This window comes from Ornithorhynchus anatinus, chromosome 9 (assembly GCF_004115215.2).
Source record: "Ornithorhynchus anatinus isolate Pmale09 chromosome 9, mOrnAna1.pri.v4, whole genome shotgun sequence".
Taxonomy (NCBI): domain Eukaryota; kingdom Metazoa; phylum Chordata; class Mammalia; order Monotremata; family Ornithorhynchidae; genus Ornithorhynchus; species Ornithorhynchus anatinus.
In genome coordinates this window covers 17,899,239-17,919,035 of record NC_041736.1, presented here as the reverse complement: position 1 = coordinate 17,919,035, position 19,797 = coordinate 17,899,239, and the positions used below count along the sequence as shown (strand labels likewise).

The window sequence follows — 19,797 nt, the reverse complement described above, 5'->3', positions numbered from 1 at the left end:
TTTACTTTATATTTGCCCCCCCACCCGGTGGTAATGATGGTATTTGTTTACTATGTGCAAAGCACTGTTCTAAGCGCTGAGGGGCTACGAAGTGATCAGGTTGTCCCACGTGGGGCTCACAGTCTTAATCCCCATTCTACAGATGAGGGAACTGAGGCTCAGTGAAGTGACTTGCCCAAAGTCACACAGTTGACAAGTGGCGGAGTCTGGATTCGAACCCATGACCTCTGACTCCCAAGCCTGGGCTTTTGCCACTGAGCCACGCTGCTGGTAGAGTCTAAGCTCCTTGTGGGCAGGGTGTGTCTACCTACTCTTATGTTGTACTTTCCCAAATGCTTAGGACAGTGCTTTGCAGAGACTAAGTACTCAAATACTACTGACTTGGCACTTTCTATGTGCCGAGAATTGCATTTGCGAATCTTCTGGTATGGCACATAGAATGTTTGTTTTCTTTTTTTTTTTCCATTTTAGATATGTCAGCATCTTCAATACTGAACACTTACTGTGTGCAGAATGGTATGCTGAGCAGTTGGGAGAATACAATACAGTTGGTAGACATGATCTCTGACCTCAGTGAGTTTACGGTGTGGGGGGGCGGGCGGGGAAGGAGGGACAGGACAGAGATTGCAAGCTCGTTGTGTGAAGAAAATGTGTTTACCAACTCTTATATTGTACCCTCCCAAGCTCTTAGTACAATGCTCTGCTCACGGTAAGCACTCAGTAAATATGATTGATTGAAAGTACAGATAGGGGAAGCAACAGGGTATAGGAATATATACATAAGTGCTGGGTCATGGGGTTAAGATCAAAGAGCTTTAGGGGATCGAAGTGCATAGCCAACTCAGAAAGCGGAAAGAATAGAGTAAAGAGGGAAGAGGTTAGTCAGGGAATGCTCATATTCAAGGTAGGGGTTTTCTGAGTGGGTGACTTTCGTGAATCAGTGACATCCTGCATGTTGCCCTAAGTGGGGAGAGCAGCAGTGGAGTTCAAGGAAGCAGGCACCCACCCCCGGCTGATGTTAACACTGCTTTCAGTTTGGAGGCTAAATAGGGCTTAGATGCTTTTTTTTTTTTTTTTTTGAAGTAGTATTTTTACATTCTCTACTTCTACCATGTTATTCTGCTGCTCACAATCTCCTACTTGTATCATATCAAATGTGAATTAGGAGTCATTTACTTCCAAGATTTTCACCAGCTAGTCTGTTCTGAGTCGCTGCTAGGCTCTGGCTTATTCCGTGGGTTTCTGCCACACTGGCCTTCTTGCTAGTTTCCACACTTGCTGTCTCCTCTCCCACCTCCAAGTCTTTGCCCAAATAATCACAAATATATGCAGCAGCCTGTTTCCAAACCACCACCAAGTTACATTGCTCTCTTCCTTTGAACTACAGCTCAAGGCCCACTTCCTCAGTGCAGTGTTCATTTCTCAATTTCACTGATTCTTTTAATCCCCTGTTCTCCAAACACCTTTGCTTAAATGATTTTTCCCTTTTTCCCTCAGCACTTACCTCATATGTTACAATGCACTCTACAGTCTGATTTTGCGCTATCCCCACAATCCACTTCTCCATTACAAACGGGGGCTGAAAAACAGTCAGCAGCTCTTTTAGATCTTTTCCTTGTCTTTTAACTCCACTGAATACGTTTAAAAATTAAAGTGTTCCTATTAGCTATTGTTTGTGGCCATCTGTCACTCACTTTAATCTTACTTCTTGGTCTGCCCTGGGCTACTTGATTTTTCTGTCACAGAAATAAGCTGCATAGTAGAGAGACTCTGTCTAGATACTTTAGAAGTATCACTTTCTAAGTGGAGAAGGTTTAATAAAATATACAGTAACTACCATCTGCTTTATAGATTTTCTTTGGAAAATTCTTGCTACCTACCAAGAATCACAGAAAACTGACATAAGTTGTGGGAAAACTTTTGATTAGGACTAAGACTAGGACTAAGTTCCAGGAGATAGTACGGATGATTCTTGGAGGGTTGATTGTTTATATTTGAGCATATGTGCTTTATTTCTCATGAATCAATTTTCAGCAATGTGTCTTAATGCCATACTCATATTTGAAAGCATTTACAATTATATTGGCATACCTCCTATTCATATAGACAAATTTTTCATGGACATGTAAATAAGGGTTTAGCTCATCAGGAATTTTTATGCGTATTCATATAGTAAATGAAATGCATTAGTTTCTGTTTTTACTGAAGTAAAAGTGCTTACTATAAAGATCATCTTTTAGTATATGCAAACACAGTATTAACATGTAATCTCAGGGCATTTCTGTGATGAATCTCCCAGTGTTCATCATTTGGACAAAATATGCTGATATGAAGCAGCTTTTGTTAAGAGGTTCTCGATAATAGTTTATTGTAGTCAAAAAATCACTTTTCCTCTTAAGGATATTTTATTTAACATGGTGGCTAAGCCCAACTGTCTGCTGGGCTTTTAAAATAACGTTCCAAGTTTCCAATTCCAGCCTCAATCTGAGAAAAATATTTGCCCATATCTCTGCATTTATGTCCTAGCACTCATTTAGGTGATTTGAAAGATATGGTCCTATGCTTTATTCAGAGAGAAATATTTCCAAAATCTCTGAATGCTTAGACTGAGCCCAAATGAATGTTCTGTGTTTCAGCTAAGACATATTAAAGGTCTCTGCCTCCTTATGAATACCTTCCCTGGCCTGCAGGGAAAGAGGGATCATTTTTTTTGGCCCTCTATTTAAAAAACCCTCTATCTACTTCTTACAAGATTTTCAAAGTTTGGGAACACACAATAAACAAAATTCAAGTTCAAGGCTTTTATCATTTGCATTTCTTTTTTTATCTAGATGAGGAGGGGAAAGGGGAGGAAGGGGAAGGTATTATCTAGATGAAGTAAATAACATATCAAGACAGAAAAACCAGGAAAGAAAAAATTATAAATGATTCCTCTAGTGTTGCTTTATCGTTCACACAGCATAAAGTGGAATTTTAACAAAAACCATTGTAAAGCCAATCTACTGTATAAAATGTGCCTTTCAACAGTCAGCTTGAATTTCAGTTTATGTGAGCTTCAACAATCACAAAAGCACATGCTGGGTTATTTTAATGTCTTTGAATTTTGTGAATTCATAAAAGCTTTTAATACTGTAAATAGAAACCTACCTTTGTCATCTTTAAAATTTCTGTATCAGGTAGGTTAGTGTTGAATGTTACATCTTTTATGTATGTTATTGCAATTTCATCCCCATCCATCTCCATATACATTTTCCACTTACAATCCTGTAATTAAGAGCGAGAGCGTAGAGTTTAGAGATGTGAAACTTTAAAGCCTCAGTGATTTAATAGTTAAAGTATTCTGAATAAAGTGGGGTGTGTGTGTCTGTGTAGTTGTCATTTGTGTTCCAAGAAGACACCATTGACAGTGAAATTCACCTATGAGAGTGTGTGGAGACTCCACAGTCCTGGTCACACTGTGTGTGTAAGTGAGAACCAACTGTCACTTTTCAGATGGGAAGCGGCATTATCTGAAACTTTTGTTTTACTGTGTCCTGTGCCCAAGCCTTCAGTTTCCCAAGTCTCAGTAATTCATACAGGAATTGTTTAGGTATCTGTTGTTTATTCTCCTCACAGTATAGCTGTGTTGTAACCATAGCTTCAATGTTGGGAGACTGAATGTGTTTCATAGTTTCACTGTGAATTTGTCCTGCCATTTTATTTTGAGTAAGCACATAAATGATCCTAATGGAATACATAAGGAGCCAGAAGTGGTGCGTTTGTGGAGTTCAGGTCTCACAGCCATAGGGAAGGTTGAGCAATTCTACCCCTCCGTAGTTTGGTTTGAAGCCTGATTTCAGCTAGCTGCCACACTGACAGTCTCCCAAAATGTGTGCTGGAATTGTTGATTCTCTTTTCTACTTACTTGTCTGTCGCTGTGCCCTTGCTCACTGGGCTATGTAGGGAAGAGATTTCTGTGAAAGTGTATAGGTCTGTGTTGCTAATGTAATTTTTTGGGTTTTGTGCATGGATTCCCTAGTACAGGGTGATACTCTGCTTCGACTTCCTTTAGACTTCTCATCAGCCTGCAATGACTGGCTGATTCGGTGAAATGGTTCACGATCAGTTGCATGTTGTCTTGGGTTTGGGCCTCTATGGTGCAGACATCTGTATGAAATAATTCTTGATTGGTTGTTTCTGGGACTTTAGATGATGCACAGTGTTGGTTGAATAGGAAATTTCCCAGAGGTGCTGAAGTGGATTCCAACTGCTGCATCCAGGTTTTTAGTTGCATCTTTCCAGCATGGTGGCATAGAATAAGTTGAACAGGACTGGTCCTACTAAACACCTCTGCTTTACCCCTTTAGCAATTGGAGAGTGGATCAGTCAGGACACTCCATCTCTGACTTGGTCACCCATTTTGCCTAAAGTAGTCTTATAACCTAGATCGAATTTCCTGGGCAGCAAAATTTGCTTAGTAATTTCCAGAGCTAGGATCTTGTCGGTAGACTGTAGAGGGTAAGCTCCTTGGGTGGGGAACATATCTACCACGTCTGTTATGTTGTATTCTCCCAAGTCCTTAGTATAGCCTCTCTGCCTATAGTAAGTGCTCAATAATAATAATAATAATTATTATTATTATTATTATGGTATTTAAACACTTACTATGTGCCAGGCACTGTTCTAAGTGCTGATAAATATGACTGATTGGTAATAGAGAGTAATGAAGATCAATATAACAAGAGTGGGTTCCTCCCTCACCCCCAAGAAATCAAATTCTCAATTTTGTGCTCTTTTCAGTGCACCAAGCACTTGGGAATGTCCATTAGCATTAGTATATATGCTCCCAGACCTAGAGTAGGTAATGTAGTCTGTCTTACACAGAAGATGATCAGGTAATGGGCTTATTCCAGTATCTATGTGAATATCTTTCTAACTATATTTTAACTCCCAGGAAATATTTTCTCCTTTTGTTGAGATCGAGCAAGATGAATGAAAGGGCCTCCTCTAGTTTCTGCCATTCTTTTGCCCCTTTCTGAAAGTGAAATCAGTCAGTGGGGGTATTTATTGAGCATTTACTGTGTGCAGAGCACTGCTATAAGCACCTGAGAGGGTACAATATATTAGAGTTGGAAGACACATTCCCTACCCACGTTTAAGTTTTACATGAACCATAAAAAAGACATCCAGGGAAGCAATAAAACTGTAATTAAGGAAGAGCTGAACCAAAGTGGGTATTATCCATCTCATTCAAGTGTAGATAACTGGAGGAGGAAAAAAGAAGATACAGCATTCCCTGAAATACAATCATCAACTTTACTTACTCTCAACCTTGACTAATCCTCAGCTTCCTCATCAAGTCACCCTTTCAGCCACTTTAGCACTCTCACACATACCAGTTTATTCATTAATTGCTTATTTTTGGTTTTATCATTTATGTTTATGCTCTTGTACTGATCACGCTTTTGGCAATTTGTGCCTGCTTGTCTCCCCCATTAGATAGTATATTCCTGTGGACATACTATCTTACTTTTGGTGTACATTTCCAAGTGCCTAGACAGTGCTGTGTGTACAATGTTGGAGTCTTGCCCCCAGGAGGGCGGATGAGCCTCGGTTCTAATAATTCAGGACCAAGAATCTGTTCCAAGGAATTGATTGTAATGATAGTGCTCTGCACAGGTTCACTTGCACACCCTTGTCTCCCTCAATTCTGTATTTTTCCCCTGCCCGAGGCCCTAAGTGCAACATGGAAGTAGTTGGGCAGAGGAGGTACAATACACTGTGAAGTGCGAAGAAAGGTTTCTACAGATGAAAGTATCAACACAGTATAGGTGCTGAACAAATGATGAGGCACTGATGTAGCTCTATGTGTAATCATCTTTGGAAAACTATGCAGTTAGAAAATTAATTACAAAATCCCATCTCTGTTAGTGGAGCTTTTGGTTTCATAAAAAAGATCTGCATCCAGATGGAATACCTTCCCAATAACAGTGGATATGTGTATGGATGAAAGCATAAGGGAAGAACAGAAGCTACACGAGTTTTGGTCAGAAGGAAGCCTTACATCTTGGGGTAGGAGAGCATGGGCTGCTGCAGATCTCACAAGCATGCCTCTATCCATTTTTTCTGATTAAACAGAAGTGGATTAGGTTGCATCCGGATGCAAATCCCTTCCAAACTTTTGGATCTTTTCTGCATCCTAAATTTATATTTGAGTGCCTAGTATTTGAAACAATTCCTGGATTCTTGCTGAAGTTGCCAGTTAAAGTGCAGGAGTCTCTGTGCAGGATTAATGGTCAAGCCTTGGTCTTAACTGGCTAAACTCCCGTGTTGGTCCGGTGGAAAAATCACTGCTCAGGGAATTGGAAGACCTGTTTTCCTAGGCCCGGTTCTGCCCGATGGGATTGTGCCTTCAGTAGTGAAGGCTTCAAACTGATGGAACCTCTAAAGTTTTCTGTGAGGTGGACAGGTCCACAGGAAACATGAAAAATATTTAGCTAATATGGGTGGCAGAGACCACAGTGGCTACCAAGCAACTCCCTGCCGGGACTTAGTGCTAGAGTCTAGCAATAGCACTCGGCAATGGCTGCTTCAGCTATAAGATGGGTCTTGTGTGTTTCAAAAACCAAAAGAGAGAGTGTAGGAATGTAGGCACAGCCTAAGTATATCTTAGGGAAAGTGAGAACTGAGCTTATCTGAACATCTTTCTGAGTTAAGGGTGTTCTTCAAGAGAAATGGAAACTCACATGGAGATGCCTCTTAAAGTAGAGTTTATTCACAGCTCTGAGTGCTGTGAAACTGTTTGCAGCTTGAAGCTAGTTTGTGTTTTCCAATAGGCTTTCTCGATAGAGATCTAAAGCATAAGACAGCGTAAAACTAAGTCCCAAATAAGAAAAGAGTACAAGGGAGAGTAACATTAAATTCTCATAACCCCACACACATTTTTGGAACACCTGGTAGTTAATAAGCTGGTGGACTCCAATCTTCAAAAGAAGTCAACTAGAACTTGAGAGAAAAGCCAGGGATAGAGGTAACCCTGGCAGTGAAGGAAACACTTTGGAGAGGACTCAAGCATATAAATAAAAATTAGGTGATTGTAGTGAACACCATTCTCCACAATTTGGGGCTAAAATATTTTCATAGTATTTTTACATTACAGGAAAGATGAGAATTTTGGTATATACGTTAGGATACCAGAAGACCAAACCTATGTCTAGAGAAGCCCCTCGGTTCTCTATTTAGGACACGATATTCACTTCAGAGGGTGCCAAAAACTTTTTAAGTCCAAGGAGAGAAAATGGAGGCAGCATCTGAGTAGAGAACTGGTTAGTTGGAAATGTAAGAGCTAAGGCAAGATGAAACAAATATGAAAAAACATTGGTCATGCTAGCATTAAAAGTAGTAGTGTGTTGATGATTTGAGCCCCCAAAGGTTCTTTACATTCTTAGCTATTATCTAGCTCAGCTGTGGAAACCCGCTGTTTTCAAGGCCTAAGTCCTGAGCATCCAGTGATAGCACCTGGGTTATTATTTATCATTATGTATTACCCTGCGCCACTATATTTTATTATGCTGGGTTTAAAAGGAAGATAATACAAGTATAGTTAATTTGCCTCTCTTCTTTATATGTACCATGTCATGACCCACCACTGCTTTGTCCCATGAGATTTTTCTGAACCAAAAAGAAATCCACAAGAAACTCTCCCTAAAAATTCCATTAATAACCTCTTTTAGCGTGTATAGGTTGCAGGGTCTGGAACTAAGAATGTTTTAATCTCTTCAGCAAAACAATGTCTCATAATGATGTACAGGACTATTGCTGTACTGATGAAGAATCATACATAATTCAGCACCTTTCACTTGGCACCACTGTGATATCCTCATTAGTAGTGGCTCACAGTGCCTGTCAGATGGTGTCCATGCGAATGCAGGCATTATATTGTCTTTGAGATGTGCAGCTGCTTCCATGACACTGCCAGTATATAAAAACATGACGCCAGTTTGTTTTATTTAGTGCTAAACCTTCCAGTTTGTAAAAACAAGGCTGACACAGAGCCTGACATGAGGCAGTGAAAATAATTAGCTCTCATTTTCTCAGCCTCCTATTTCCTTCTCCCTGCTGTGTTCTCTTTCCACTAAACCACCACATGTCAGTCGAAATGGGAGGCAATTAGTGGGCTCATTTCAGTCCCCACAACTGTGCTGAAAAGAAAGTATTTATGATGGCACAATGAACAGCTGAAAGATTAAATAACATTTGCCTTTTGAAAAGAAAATGACTTCTAGCTAAATGGGCAATTTTTGATTATTCTCAAACAAGCTTAGAGTAGTTGGTTTTTAAAATACAAGAAAGGAAAATGAGTCATTTTTAGGTGAAAGAATCAAATAAAACTTGACACAGTAATGCAAATAACTGATGTTTTATTGCAAAATATGTAAATGCGTTATACCCTTAACAATAGCTCATGTCTAAGGTCAGGGCAGATTGGTGCCAACTAGACACCAGTATAGATAAGGTTGGTATATTGCTTTTTAAAATTTCAGTTATGTACAAAGAGGGGACTGTAGAGATGTTGTTAAAATCAAGTGAAACAAATCAAGGGAAATGTACTGTCCAAGGCTGCATTACACACTTGACTACATAAAATGGTTCTGAGATCACCTGCCATGTTTAGAGAGCCTTTTTAGTATCCAAGACTGGAAGGTTTTCATCTGGAAAACATTTCCATTTTGAACTTAATTTTTGGATCATTTCAAACCCGAGCATCAGTCTCTGGGCCAGAGTACGGATTGCCAGCCCCTTGGAGTTTTGCTAATTAGCAGTGATACGTGTCGTGTACAACTTGGGTCTCCCTCAGGCTCTAGGCCCAGTGTCCAGCACAGAGGTGCTCCTTTAGCACCCTGAACCAGCCCAGTCTCCAGGGCAACTCCCACGATTGCCAAGCCATGTTTGGAGCTCAGTTTACAAGGGAACAATGGCCACTTGTCCCCAACTACTGGAAATAGAGGGTGGTTGTGGCCACACTAGAGCAACTGATAGATAACCTCCCCAGCGTGCAGCCGGCTAAATTAAGGATCACTCTGGGGCAATCATCTTTAGTCTAGTTCACATGGTAGCGATTAGCCAGATAATTCCTTGTCGGAGCTGAGCGGTGTGAACTAAAAAATAGGGTAGTGAATTGGAGAGCTGAGCGCTTTGGCCATATAAAAAAGTTATTAAATGCAATGTGGAGATATTCCCGGGTTGTCTCTGAACCCATTCTTCAGTCTGAAGATGATGCCATTGATGATGAGATTGTATCCCTGGGCACCTTTTGTAGACTCACAGACTGTTTTCACAAAAATAGTGGAGTACATCTTTTCTGCACACCTGCCATATGGATGAGCATGGCACAGGCAGCAATGTTTAAAAGAAGAAAGATATGACCTATCGCCAGCAGAACATTTGCCTGAGCTGATTTTGTAGGTAGTGGGGATGGCTTGCACTGAGCCATCCACACACTCTTGTCTGGTGCTCCTGGGCCCAGTGGCACAAATTGCAAGACAACTGGTAGGGAGAATAGGGTGTAGTCTGTGATCACCGATCAAAGTATTTCGGAGGGCTCTCAGTTCTCAAAGCACTAATGAGCGCTTGGAAAAGAATGATGAAGAGCCCTCCAGAAAGATGGCTTTTCCTCTTCAAGCAGGGTGATGTAGCCAATGACTTTGTAGGACCCTGAACAGCCCCATAATCCTGCACTGTCTATAAAATCAAGAGAGGAAGTGATGTATTTTCAAAGGTCTTGTCTTATGCCATCGAGACTTCACCGACCCATAGCGACTCCGAGGGCACCTCCCCTAGAATGCCCTGCCTCCATCTGCAATCATTCTGGTTGGTGTATCCATAGAGTTTTCTTGGTAAAAGTACAGAAATAGTTTACCATTGCCTCTTTCAGCGCAGTAAACTTGTCTCTACCCTTGACTCTCTCCCATGCATCTGCTGCCAAGCACAGGTGAGTTTTGACTTGTAGCAAGCAGATTGCCTTCCACTCGCTCACCACTGCCCCAGCTGAGAATGGAATGGGTATGCCTCTGACTCTCCCTACCATAGTTGAGACTGGTAGAGTACTGGGAACTCTAGCCTTGAGGGGAAAAAAATGGAGAGGGTTACTGACCAATAATAATTACCTTTGTAAAGGATGAATAAGTGATGGATTTTACTCTGCTGACATAGGCAGGTCATCATTCAGGACGGTTAATGAAACAGAACCAATAAGCAGCCAACAATATGTATTTGCTCTCTTTGAATTTGTGTCCCTTTGACTACAAAGGAAAACACTAACTTCTTAAAAAAAATTACTCCAGTAATTCTTTCACTTGGAGGTGAGGTGGCCTTTGTTGCAAGTAAACACATAATGAGGTCAGGCAAGTGAAAGTTCTGGTAGAGGACCGATTATAGGGTCTTTCAAGTCTTCAAGACTGCCAAGCAACAGTGTAGTATCAGTCAGTGGTATTTATTGAGCACTTACTGTATGCAGAGAACTGTACTAAATGCTTGGGAGAATATAATGTAGCAAGAGTGGGTAGACGCGTTCTCTGCCCACAACGAGCTAGTAAGAGGCTCATTGTAATGGCAGAATTCACTTGACTGCATGGGAGAAACCAAATGGCAGGTCGAAGAAGTGGCTGGTATTCCACCTGCGTCTTAATGGAATTAACAATACCTGGCTCTCTATCCAGATAGCAATAGGGAATCTGCCAGGCATACTTTGAGTCACAGTGTACACTGAGAAAGTTAAAGAACGATAGGGGCAGTGCTGAACGGACAGAGCAGTTTTGATGTAAATATGCACCTTTAACTATGCTTAATTGGTGGGGTAGTTCGGTTGATTGACAGAGGTTGCCATAGGAGTCTGCCCTTGTGTGCCTCCTGATTGGTCTCGGAGATTATCCAGTCCACAACTACTGCTTGGTCTCTCTCATTCTGCTCTCCTGAGGCCACTGCAAGGTGGAGAAAGCCTGAAATTCTGTCAGGTGGAGATGCTGAGGCCTGGGGCTGTGGAATGGGCTTGGATGTGGAACTGGTGGTTTACCCTCCTTTCCCGTTTGTCTGTAGGGCCAGGCACTGCTTTCGTTAGGGCGGGACTTAGACTTGTTTCATGTAGGTCCGGGGCCCAAATTAATATTTTTAAAGAGAAGATGCACCCGAGACAATCAGCTTGTTGGAGCACCTTCCATAAGTGGAAAGATGGAAATATTAGGATTGGTGAGTCTGGAAAGATGAGGGCTGTGGAACCCAATTGATGGTTGCAAAATCACAAAGGTAAGGACAGGATGAGCCCGGTGTTGTTGTGTTTCCCTAACACCCGTATAGGAGGCTGTTTTTCAGCTTGAAGTGAATAGGTTGAAGAGAACAAAAGGAAAAGCTTTTTCACGTAGCAAGTGGTTGGCATTTAGAATTCACTACTACTGAATGCCATGGAGGCCAAAAATATTAGTAAGTTTAGATAAATCTAAGAAACAACCCATAATGGGACTATATAAGCGAAGAAGTGAAAGGGATGTTGGTTCATCTTTAATCTTAAGATTGGATATCAAGAACGGCAACTATCCCACTGCTCCTCTAAACATCCCTTGGGCCATTGTAGGAAGAAAATACTTGGCTAAACGGGATATCAGTCTGACCTGTATGCATTAATGCTTTTCTAAAAAGCTAATTTCAACTCGGCCTTTGACCTGGAACTCCCCCATGTAAGTCCTTACTAATTCACAACTCACATTAGCTAAGCAGCTAGAGTATATTTTTACCCTTCCCCTACACTTGTGTGTATAACTATTTGCTATTAGTAAATATTTGAGTTTACAAGCATTTACTAATATTTGTATTATTAAATATATTTGTGTCTGCTTCTAGTGAGGGAGGTTTGTGCTTAATAGAGTGCATTGCATCCAATGGCCACTTGTATTTTTGGTTTTTTTTTTTCTTATTGGTCCTGATTCTTAGCCAATGGGGAAAGTCCTCCCACCGATAACAGTATTCTTCAAAGGTTGCCCTCGGAGGCCTCCGGTTTGGACCTCACCACAGACAACTCTCTCCCCCTCTCTTCTTAAAGATGTTAGGGACAGCATCTTAGGCATCCTGTGGCATCTCTTCTTTGTTACATATTTTAGCTCGTTGAACAGAACATAGCTCCATCCTGCTTGTGGATCTCAGCAAGTCTGCTTTAAATTAAGGACCTTCTTGGATCTGACTGCCATGGTGTCTTCATTAAGTGTTGGAGCAAAAGCTGTGTGTCAGGGATCTTTAATGTCTTGTTGCTCCCTTTTAAAAATCCAGGTCTGTGGTGAGGATGGAGCTATCAGTCCTCTTCAGGGGTGCTTTGGCAATGGCTATGGTTATCTGTGTCCTTAATTTGGTTTCAAACTGCATAGTCTTCGGTTTCTCTCTAGCCTAGGTGTCCAATTGCTTGACAAGGTATGCTTCTGTGTTCTACAATGTAGGCTTTGGTAAACATCTGTCTTTTGTCAAGTTGTGAGGATCTCCAAGTTGTTGATGCATTGCTTGCTCTTTGATCTCATCTAACATGGGTCTGGTGGTTTGCGCCTTCTTTCATCTGATCAAAGTATTAGTAGTCAGTATAGAGATGATCTGACAGGGTGTGCAATTCTATATTGCAGAGCCAAGAAATCTAAATTTCTCTTTGGTTTTGCCATGTAATTATGTTTCTCTACTGCTGTACTTTGCCCATTGAAAAATGTTAAGGAGCCGAGCAGTTGGAGGAAATGTCCTTCAGGGTAAAACCTCTTCCATCTCATATCCTTTCCAACAATCTAGAAAATGTCATTATCTAGATTTGGAGATCCCCTCCTACCCACTTCAGTGGTATAGTTTGAACGTAGGCAAAGTGCTCTTATTCAAAGTATGGAAGCCCTAGATGTCACAAGTGATAAGGGACCTTAACGTGATTTGATATCGTAAAGCGAGACAGAGTAGTTTTCCTTCATCTGCACTGGGGTTAGGTCTGTATGGTCCCCATTCAGGGCACAGCTAGGTTGGTATAAAACCAAACTCTTATAGTGCCAATGGAGTTGGAGGGGAGGTCTATAGCTTCAGTCACTCTGGATTGGCTCACTTAGTGATTCTCACAGTGGACTTCATACCAAAATACCTCTTCACAGGGCCATGCTGGTAATTGTTCCAACACCCCAACTTCCTTTTCCAAGGAAATCCCTTTTCTTGCCTTCTTCACAGATCACTTTTCAATTAAAGGCCACGGTGAAGTGCAGTGAAGCCAGAGAAAATGCAGAGCACAGCATCTGGGTCTTCCCTGCAAGTGTTTGGCCTCTCTCGGTGTCAGGTTTCTTTCCTAGTAAAGAATGATACCCGATTCCTTGGACACACAAAAGTGCCTTCATAAGTGAAGTAACGTTTGTGGTGAGCCTCAAGTTCTTTGGCAGAAAGGTGCTTTCTCAACTCCCCTTATAGTTGTTAAATAAATTGACCTCTTTATCTGGCTCCAGAATCATCTGCCACCTCTGGTGTCCACCAGAACAGTTTTTCAGTTTCACACATAAAAAGTAGTCAAGTTATCACATTAGGAGTAGAATGAACATTTAAGTTCCGGTTCAAGTTTCAGCTGACACTTTCTTTTTTAAAAAAAGCAAGCTGTAAAAGAAAAATTGAAATACAAGCATCATCAGTAAAGTACCCTATAGTGCTGAATATAGTGCCACACCATGAAAAGCCATGTAACTTTAGTGGCATGTACTCTTGTAGTGTTTCAAGAATATGGAGACTCTCCGTTTCACAGGGCAATGAGCTGCCAATCACAGAGTTGCACCAGTGGAGACATTCAGAACCCAGTGAAACGCTTTCATCCATTTCAGTCAATAAGCACCCTAGGCAAATGTGACCAGATTGACAATTTTTAGATGGCAGCCATCTGATGTGAGACAAAATGACACCAGGAATTCGGTCATCAGTGAACTCAGTAATTAACTAGCATTTTAAATCCAAAGTGAGCTTCCTGCATTTATTTATTCCAGATATCCCAAGGTGTCTGGTGACAGAGGCAATCCGAAGTAAGTATAATCTAATCAACAAGGCATGGGTCTGATCGCAGATCCAGGTTCTGTCATCAGTTCTGCCCTGGTCACTGAGTTGCTACAGCTTCTCGTTGCACTCCCCCTAAAAACTGGTCTGAACACACCACTGCTGAGCTCAAATGGATACCACCTGCTTAACCTTCCTGCCCCAACCCTGGGCATATCCTTGACAGTTTTAGGTGCATATGTGGTTTTGGGTGACTAGGCCAAATAACTGTAAAAACCCAAAGTTCCCTTTCTGGAGCAGGTCATTTACATGCAGCACCAACAAACCTGCTATTTTCTCAATTAATTCATCAACTTTACTAGTTACAAGCTACTACAAACTACCAACAACACCAAGGACGTCAGATCAATTCACATGTGACTTACCTGGGGGCTGGTGCCTGGTTTCAAATGAAAGCCAAAAACAAGCTCTAGGTTCACTACTTTTTCCTCATTTTCTTCAGGTCCTCCTGCTGAGTCCTAACACAAAGAAAGCAAGTTCCACAAGTCATTTTCCATCACTGGTTTTGCTTTATTACCCATAAGGCAAAAAACACCATGTAGCAACTTCAACTGTTTTTCTTTCATCTTATGGTAACTTTTGTCTGTTTAATAAGCTTGACCTCAACTACTAGAGGGCAAGGTAAGTGAAAAATTTTCAAGTCTTTGAGAATGCATTGAAATGGATTTGGTCGTAACCTAGAAGATGAACATTCAAAGCATCTCTTTTTCTCAGTATAACTTCCCAGAAAGTATCTCACACTCACTGGAAAAACAGCTTGGTCAAAGAGATGCTTTAGAGGACCTTAAGGTGGCAGCTTGAGTTAATTCCGAGCAGATGTTATTGAATTGTTATGTGGTAGCTGGAGACTGTCCTCATAACCGATCTCATCTGTCATCTTGCCACCGACACCTTTTCCATGTCCTCTACCTGGCCTGGAACTCCCTCCCCCTCCATATATGCCAGACCACAACTCTCCCCACCTTCAAAGCCTTATTAAGGTCACATCTCATCCAAGAGGCTTCCCCCAGTTAAACCGTCATTTCCCCAGCTCTCTCCCATCTGCATCATCTATGCACTTGGTTCTGTAACCTTTGGGCTTTTGGAATTTATCCCACCCTTCATCCCCACTGCATTTATGTACTTACCTATAAATTATATATTAGTATTTATATTATTTGTCTCCTTCTCTAGACTGTAAGCTCGCTGTGGGTAGGGACCATATCTAGCAACTCTGTACTGCATTCTCCCAAGTGCTTAGTACAGTGCTGTGCACACAGTAAACGCTCAATAATTATTGATGATGAAGACAAATACGAGAGCAAGTTCTTAATATTATTAAATGCTCTTTCTGCTAAACAGTGACAAAAGTAAGTATTTGGAAGTAAAATACTGAGCCCAGGTCCCACAGCAGAGTTTCTCAGTATAAATTCTTAGGATGGGGATTTAGGAAGGCAGGAATTCCTCCCCGACTAATGTCAATACCTGTATTTCTCAGGGTATAGTTTGCCTTATCTTGAACAGTGTTAATGTTTCAACCTTCAGATGGCAGAGGATGTTCATTAACAAACACCTTAGAACTTATTTCAAAAGGGCTTTTGTTTGACAGAGATTACTTTTTCATAGTATTTAATTTTACTTCAAACAATTTTCACCGGGACCTGGAAAATTCAGGTGTGTAGGTGGCAGGTGTAAAATGTTCAAGGTTTTTTTAAAACGTCTTGAGTCAATAAAAGCAACACACCTTTAGAAATAACTTGACTTACCTTAATTAGTGGTGGAAAGTGAAACAGATTTAAGTAATCGTGGGTTAATTTCTCAATGGCTGTCTGCAAGAAATCATACACATAATCCAATTTCACAATGTCCCACAAAGGTTAATGTAAATTACCCCATATTGTAATTCAGTTCAGTCAGAGCTAGGTTTCCCGAATGTTCCATAAGGTTTCAACAGCTAACAATTCTCATCATTGTTACACAAAGTAGTATAGATGGTTTGCAGTAATTTAATAGACTAGGAAGATATTTTAAAGACTCTAGACCTTGAAATTCTCAAAATTCCTAGAATGATTCTCAACTACTGGTGGAATACAGGTATGAAAGGTTAGGGTTCTGGGGTGTAAAACATGGGTATGCTGCACTAATGGATGAGAAAAAACAAAACACCACTCTTCACAACTAGCCTAAATTTCCATGAAATAGCACTTGGGGTTTTCTCCCGGTAGTCCTTTTGGTGAATACAAGCAAGTGTTAGGAAAATTAAGATAACTGAAATTTTGTTTTCTGGCCCTCTACTCAAATAATTTAGCTTTTCCATGAATTGGAACATACTATTCCCTTAGGAAATGAGTATTAAGCATGAGTAAAATTACTTTTTTTTAAGCAAAATGTAGGTGGTTAGCACTTGGATATTTGTGGGCTGCTTAATTTCTCTCCCAAGTCCTGTGCTCCTTCAGATGGAGGGATCAGGAGACAAGCCAACATGAGATCAGTGAAAATTAATTCATTCAGTCGTATTTACTGAGCGCTTTACTGTGTGCAGAGCACTGTACTAAGCTCTTGGAATGTACAACTTGGCAACATATAGAGACAATCCTGATGACACCTCACGATTTTGTCCTAATGCTCTAGATGTGGGAGAGCCAATAAGCAAATGTCAACTTTTCTTCCTTTCCTACTAGAAGGAACCTTCAGTGCAGTAAACTGGAGTGGAGAGGTGGAAACTACCTGCTGCTGGGGAAGCAGAGAGATTGTGTGTCCCTGTCTGGAGTCCAGCTTCTCCCCACACATCATTCCAGGTTTTCCAGTTGTACCTCTCTCACTCCTCTAGAGCCCATTTCTGAAATATGTGGTTTAGTTCCTCTTGGGACATAAAATACATTTCTTTATTCTGTGAAAAATACTTCACACACCCCACCAAAATGCCCAGCCAAAACTTTCTTTTTTTAAAATGGGTAGCAAATGTAATTTTTTTTTTAAAGAGTTTACAATGTGTCAAGCACTGTTCTAAGCACTGGGGCAGATACAAGCTAATCAGGTTAGACACAGTCCCTGTCCCCCGTCCCAAGGGGATCACAGTCTTAATCCCCATTTTACAGAAGAGGTAACCGAGGTACAGAGAAGTTAAGTGACTTGCCCAAGGTCACACAGACAAGTGGCAGAGCTGGGATTAGAAGCCAGAACCTTCTGACACTCAGTCCCATACTTTATCTACTAGGACTTTGCTACCAGTGTAACTCCTTCTCTGACACTCAGTCCCACACTTTATCCACTAGGACTTTGCTACCAGTGTAACTCCTTCTCTTGGCCTGCCCCTCCCATCGACAGTGAGGAAAATAGTCACCAAATGAGAGTCAGGGTGGAATTGGGCTTGTTGTGATTTTTGTAAGGAAAATAGAGCAGAGACATAACTTAATGACGTGGCCAGAAGTGGTTAGTAAATCAGAAACTAGAAACAGTATAATCTCTTGTGGATTCCTGTTCATGGAACCAGCTTTCTTTGGCTTTCCTCAGATGCTACCACTACCATGGGGCAGGAGGAGAATGTCACCCAGAAGATCGAGAGCAACCAAAGAATGCTCGCTAAGATGGAAGACTCCCAGGAGTGAAGGCAAGCTCAATTTACCTTTGATTTTTTTTTCTTTTTTTGGAATGGAATTTGTTACGCATTTACTATATGTCAAGTACTGGGATAGATACAAGTTAATCATATTGGACACAGTCCCTGTCTCACAATAATAATCATAATAATGGTTTTAGTATTTGTTAAGCGCTTACTATGTGCTAAGAACTGTTCTAAGAGCTAGGGTAGATATAAGGTAATCAGGTTGTCCCACGTGGGGCTCACAGTCTTAATCCCCATTTTACAGATGAGATAACTGAAGCACAGAGAAGTTAAATGACTTGCCCAGGGTCACAGAGCAGACAAGTTGTGGAGCTACTTGGGTCCTCTGACTTCCAAGCTTGTGCTCTTGCCACTAGGCTATGCTGCTTCAAATGGGTCTCACAGTCTAAGTAGGAGAAAGAACTGGTATTTAATCCCCATTTTACAGGTGAGGGAAGTTAAGTGACTTGCCCAAGGTCACACCGCAGGCAACTGGTAGAAGAGGGATTAGAACCCAAGTCCTCTGACTCCTAGGCCCATGCTGTTTCCCCTATGTTCAGACAAATGTTACACCTTATTTCTGGTAGGTTCAGCTCAAGAACTCCCAGGTTGTCCAGCTCCAGACATAGAAGTTTCTTGAAAACTTTTCAAGTAATCCACACTCACTATCCTGACAGGTCTAGCGACGCTGGTCCCAGTGAAAAATCACAGTGTGCTACAAAAGCAACTTAAAAAATTGCCAACAGTTTTTAACCCTCCAAGGTAGGTCAGGCTTAACTGAGGTAATCACCTGCAGTTCTAGACAGGTTCTTAATATATCCCAATCAGATTTTCTGCTCTTTCTAGTACTAAAATGGATTCTCCTTGGCATTTGTTCAACTACTCTCAAAGTGTGTTGCTCAAATACCTTTAAATGAATGATGTGACCTTTCGAAACAATGCCCATATCCTTCAAGTCTTCCTCTTCAAGGAGAAGTAATCGTTTTCCTGTGATGTTATTTTCTTTAAACAAAGTTGCATATATACTCATCTCTTCAGAAGCATCACCTGAAGGTAAGAGGGAAAAAAATCCATTAGATTTTAAAACATCAGAATTAGGTCAACTTGAAAACTAGAAAAAAATGAATGCAGTCACTTGCCTTTTCTGACGAGTTGGTGCATCCAAAAGTGCTGTGAAAGAGAGGACACAGTTTGATGATCCAATTGTTGCAGTAGCCAGGTCCGTGTGAACCAGGAACCATGAACTAGCTCAGTTTCTCACAGATTTTGTTCCTGGCTCCACTTTCCAAAGTAAACAAAAGGTCTTTCTGGTTGTTTTTTTCAGGGTTTCAGACTTGAAAGTATGGACAAGAACCCCTTTTTTGGCTTGGGAATCTGATCCAACTGTGGAATGTCTTTATTATGATTCTCATGCATTCAGTTATTGCTGGAGTTTGTTTCTACGACCTTCCACTACTAATGAAGATAGCGCATTCCAGGAATAATTGAGGAGTATCCATTCCCCAGATGCCTGGTGGAGAGGGCTGCGTGTGTCAAGTATGGGGGTCCTTCCAGTCCCTGCTACAGGTGGCCAGGACATTGAAGGGGCAAAGCCTGCCTCAGTGCTTATTCCCAGAGGCTCTCAGGCCCGGCGTTGCGAGATCGTGCTTCATGTATTAAAAAATAAATCCTCAAGGTTTCCCGGGGGGGTGGGGCAGTCTGTACATTCAGTAAATTAAAACAGTGTAAAAGGTCCTAGACCACATAGGCCTTCGTACAGTAAAGTATCCATACTTTATACCGTACATCTTCAGGACAACTTTATTCTATTCATTTCCTGATTATAATGGATGGAATGAATACAAGATGCTTACCACGTCTTCTTCTGTCCATGCACAAATATCAAAGGAAGGCAGCAGCTGCGTGAGAAATATGAATAGAAAATAATAACATGGTTCCCTTGGACCTGTTCATCTATTCACCTCATTTTACTTTTGCTGGCTGACTGTTCCTGGTTTCTCCCCGTAGGTTATGCTGAAGACTTTGCCAGAGATGAATATATCATCATGCCTCCGATTATCATCCTGAGCAGCGGTAGCAGCAGATCAAATGTAGTAAGTGTTCATCTGTGCACGATACTGGGCTCGGCACTAAAAAATAGACAC

At 41.2% G+C, this 19,797-nt stretch overlaps 1 protein-coding gene and 1 long non-coding RNA gene across 5 annotated transcripts in view; one reads left to right on the top strand and one right to left on the bottom strand.

The window, feature by feature from the left end:
• The window catches only part of LOC120638598, a 158,102-nt gene extending 140,444 nt beyond the window's left edge, over positions 1-17,658 (top strand). Inside the window, exons 8-10 of the long non-coding RNA XR_005660326.1 lie at positions 14,513-14,691; positions 16,731-16,847; positions 17,563-17,658. This is a non-coding gene — a long non-coding RNA (uncharacterized LOC120638598). The remainder of the gene's footprint in view (positions 1-14,512; positions 14,692-16,730; positions 16,848-17,562) is intronic.
• MAP3K20 (mitogen-activated protein kinase kinase kinase 20) overlaps positions 1-19,797 on the bottom strand; it is a 124,164-nt gene that overhangs the window by 8,561 nt on the left and 95,806 nt on the right. For 3 of the 4 annotated variants that reach the window (XM_029072123.2, XM_029072124.2, XM_001514714.4), the window contains exons 12-18: positions 19,507-19,551; positions 18,793-18,823; positions 18,561-18,700; positions 15,816-15,878; positions 14,436-14,528; positions 3,148-3,264; positions 1,505-1,579 (exon numbers count right to left, since the gene is read on the bottom strand). In XM_029072123.2, the coding sequence (XP_028927956.1) occupies positions 1,505-1,579; positions 3,148-3,264; positions 14,436-14,528; positions 15,816-15,878; positions 18,561-18,700; positions 18,793-18,823; positions 19,507-19,551 (564 nt within the window). Of the gene's footprint in view, positions 1-1,504; positions 1,580-3,147; positions 3,265-10,045; positions 13,624-14,435; positions 14,529-15,815; positions 15,879-18,560; positions 18,701-18,792; positions 18,824-19,506; positions 19,552-19,797 lie in introns of those variants that run through there. The other variant, XM_007671245.3, reaches the window with a different exon arrangement.